The 3646-nt window shown below is 38.2% G+C and overlaps 1 protein-coding gene across 1 annotated transcript; it reads right to left on the reverse strand.

Annotated features, from left to right (window-relative positions):
• Positions 1-927: 927 nt before the first annotated feature.
• Olfr980 (olfactory receptor 980) lies at positions 928-1963 on the reverse strand. Its single transcript, NM_147106.2, has one exon. The coding sequence runs from the start codon at positions 1879-1881 to the stop codon at positions 949-951; it is 933 nt and encodes a 310-aa protein (NP_667317.1). The 5' UTR covers positions 1882-1963; the 3' UTR covers positions 928-948.
• Positions 1964-3646: the final 1683 nt, after the last annotated feature.

The raw sequence follows: 3646 nt of genomic DNA on the forward strand, positions 1-3646 counted from the left end.
TGCACACTTGATACTTGTGAAGACCAGAATAGGGTGTCAGAGCTCCTGAAATTGAAATGTTAGACTGTTGTAAGCTTTCATGTATGCTGGAAACCTAACACAGGTTCTCTACAAAAACATCGATACTCTTAACCAATGAACACCTCTAAAATCTAAATACTTGGCGTTTCATTACATTGATTCCTAATAAACATAGTCAAAATAATAATTCCATAATGCATTTTGTAAGTATTTCTAGATCATCAATGAACCATTGCATTAAAGCATACTATATGTATATATATATATATATATATATATATATATATACACACACACACACACACACACACAAAACTATAATTTCAGCCAATTGTTGCACACTTGAATAAATTCCTGTTTTTGTGTACTAGAACATTAGCATTTCAAGAAACATAAATTTGTATAAAGATATAATAATTGGGTATACACACCGTATGTTATATATTATGAGCTTTTTTAGTACATTAGCATTACCTTACAAATACACTACTGGAAATACAAACAGAACTAGTAAAAGAAAAATCTACATTTGAAAAGCCACAGCAACAAGATAACATGAATTCTAATAACTGTGGCTGCGTCTGAAGAGTAGCAAAATGATTGCATATTCATAAACTCATTTGCATGCCATAAACCTTTTAGAAAGCAATGTATGAGCTCAGCCTAAAGAAAGGCAATTTAGCCCTCACACTGGATCTTGACCACATCACAATGCTATTTTTTAAAGATTAGAAAATTAATAAATTTGAGGAGGAAAATTATAATGAAGAATATGAATGTATTTACCATATATGATGGATATAATTGTAATTTTTAAGACCATTAAAAATGTATAAATTGTTTAATCCAGAGAAGTTGGTCTTAAGCAATGATTTATGGCTAAGTTATTGATGTTTTAAAAAACTAAATGCCTCCTTTGCAGTGTTACTATCTTTGAGAAAATGCTACTTTATCTTTGAGTTTAAACAGTGCTTTCTTCACCTCTTTGTTCCTCAGGGTGTACACAACAGGGTTGAGTAGGGGTGTCAACACAGTGTAGAAAACTGTCACCACTCCATCCACAGCATCCCTGGAGCCTGGCCTCAGGTAGATGAAAACACAGGGCACAAAGAAACAGAGGACCACGATGCAGTGTGAGGCACATGTTTGGAAAGCTCTGTGCCGGCCCTCTGAAGTGCGAATCCTCAGGATGGAGCAGACAATGGACACATAGGACAGCGAAATCAGAAAAAAGCAGCCCGAAGCCACTACCCCAATGTTCACAAAGATGACCATCTCGATGGCAGATGTGTCTGCACAGGCCAGCTTGAGGATGGGTGGTCCATCACAGAAATAATGCTGAATCTCATTGGGTCCACAGTAGGGCAAATGAAAAATCAGTGTAGTCTGGACAGCAGAGTGCAGGGAACCAGTGATCCATGTTCCTGCTGCCAGGAGGGCACACACTCTCCCACTCATCATGCTGCTGTACCTGAGTGGGTAACTGATGGCCAGGTAGCGATCATAGGACATGACTGTGTACAGGAAACACTCGGTGCTACCCAGGAAGTGGAAGCAATAGAGCTGTGCCACACAGCTATGGAAGGAGATAGCCCCGCCCCCTGTGGACACCAAAGTCATCAGCATTTTAGGCACTGTGACTGTGGAGAACCACATGTCAATAAAGGAGAGGTTGGTGAGGAAGTAGTACATTGGTGTGTGGAGGTGGGAATCCACCCTGATCACCATCAGGATGAGAAGGTTTCCCAACACAGTAAGAATATAAATCACAAGGAAGATCCCAAAGAGCATGGAGTCCAGGACTGGTGGATGGGGAAGACCTGAGAGGAAGAACGTGGTCACTACACTTCCATTTAACATTTCTTCTCATCTTTTGTTTATTTCAATTTGCATGTCACTTAGAACAGAGAATTACTTCTCTGTGTGAGTACTGTATCAGCCATGATATGTAATTCTAGGTTTTGCTCAATTTGGCATATTTCAAAGCTTCTTTCATAAAGACGATGAAATGAATTTAGTATCTATTTTTCTCTCAAGCAAGGACTTGTAAAATGAGACGCAGCAATATGCACATACACCACCAAACAAATGACAGAGAAGAGTTTCATTTCATTACCTTTCCATTACTGTAGCAAGTACCTGAAACAGTTTTTAAAAAGAAAAAAAGTTATTGTATTTGATTGGTTGGCCCCATTTCTCTTGAGTAGCATCAAGGCACCATATCATAATAGTTACATAGCCAAAGTATTCATCTTATGACCAGTACATAAAATAAAGAAGATGAAGAAAAGGGCAAAGTTCCAAATATCCTCTTCTAAGGATATTTTTCTCTATGATGAGTAGGCCTCTTATTTAGAACCCATGCCTTAAGAGTTTTAACTTGTCAAGTCATTACCATCTGAGGCTTTTGGGTGGCCACCTACCTAACCTAGCCACAGCCAATGCTGTAAGTTACAAAATGTAGTGAGTAGAACACAAATGTAGTATCCACATCCTTTCTTAGAAGTCAGGTCAGTCAGGTGTCTACTCAAGGTATCTTCAAAGTTTGATCATCTGGGGAATTAATCTCATCTCCAACCCCAGAGCCTCTTGCATCCTTATTGAGATCAATCATGTAACTTCATTCCTTGCACATTCTGGAATGAGGTTCTCTGTTCTTGGTCGTTAGCGGTAGATGACTTTAGGATCCTTTCAGGCAAAACTAGGTCCTATGAAGTCATAGTCATCTGGATTCCTAAAATGTGGCAGTTAAACTTTGAAAACTAGAACAACCATTTACCCATGTGTGACAAAGTGTCAGATAATGCAGTGTAGTCAATGCAAGTGGTACCCCCAGCAAATGTATGACATTCAGCTACACTGGAGAAAAAAGATGATTGTGTAAGAACTGTAAGCTGCCTGGCAGCTTTCTGGGAATTCTACCTCTCATTCTATATTTTCTCTCCAAAGTTGATGTAAAAACCTACTGATGCAAGAATTTTGTTGCCTTAATGAGTATTTCTTACATTCACAACCTTAAGTCATACTCTGTTACCTTCACCTGTTAGTTGACATTAGTAATATCATCTTCTTGAGAAGTCATGAGCAGTAAATAAGATAGACAGTAGAACTTATTGTAGCACATTGTTATGTGATAGCAGCTTAATAACTGATAGTCAATCACACATTGTATCCCTGTAGAAGCACTATAGTATTGCCCTTTTGGAACTTAGAGAAAGTATAAGTTTACTATCATTGTGTTTATAGACAATTCTTCATTTCAAAAATAGCTTTCCAGAAAGCCTCTATCCTTGCTACTGTTATTGGTGTCCACAGTCACCCCATGATTCTTACAGGGCTTCTCAACCTCAACATAATTTAGATCCTGTTCTTACTCCATTGATAATCTTCCATCATGCTCTCAGAGCATCAGCATCTTATGTGCAGTGCCAGAAAGGATCTATTAGGAACCCAACAGTTCATGTCATTCACCCTTACACCTAGTTTTCTGAACATTTTGTGACTACAACTTCATTAATATCATGTTGTACCCTTATTCACCTTCATTTTGGTCAAGTCTATATTGCTTCTTCAACAACTTGTGACCTGACACAGGAAAATAACACCACGACAATTATGGAAAATT

Source organism: Mus musculus, chromosome 9 (assembly GCF_000001635.26).
Source record: "Mus musculus strain C57BL/6J chromosome 9, GRCm38.p6 C57BL/6J".
Taxonomy (NCBI): Eukaryota; Metazoa; Chordata; class Mammalia; order Rodentia; family Muridae; genus Mus; species Mus musculus.

What these genes read in the sequence shown, in the direction of transcription:
- Olfr980 (NM_147106.2), bottom strand. Translation starts at nt 1,881, where the DNA reads ATGTTAAATGGAAGTGTAGTGACCACGTTCTTCCTCTCAGGTCTTCCC.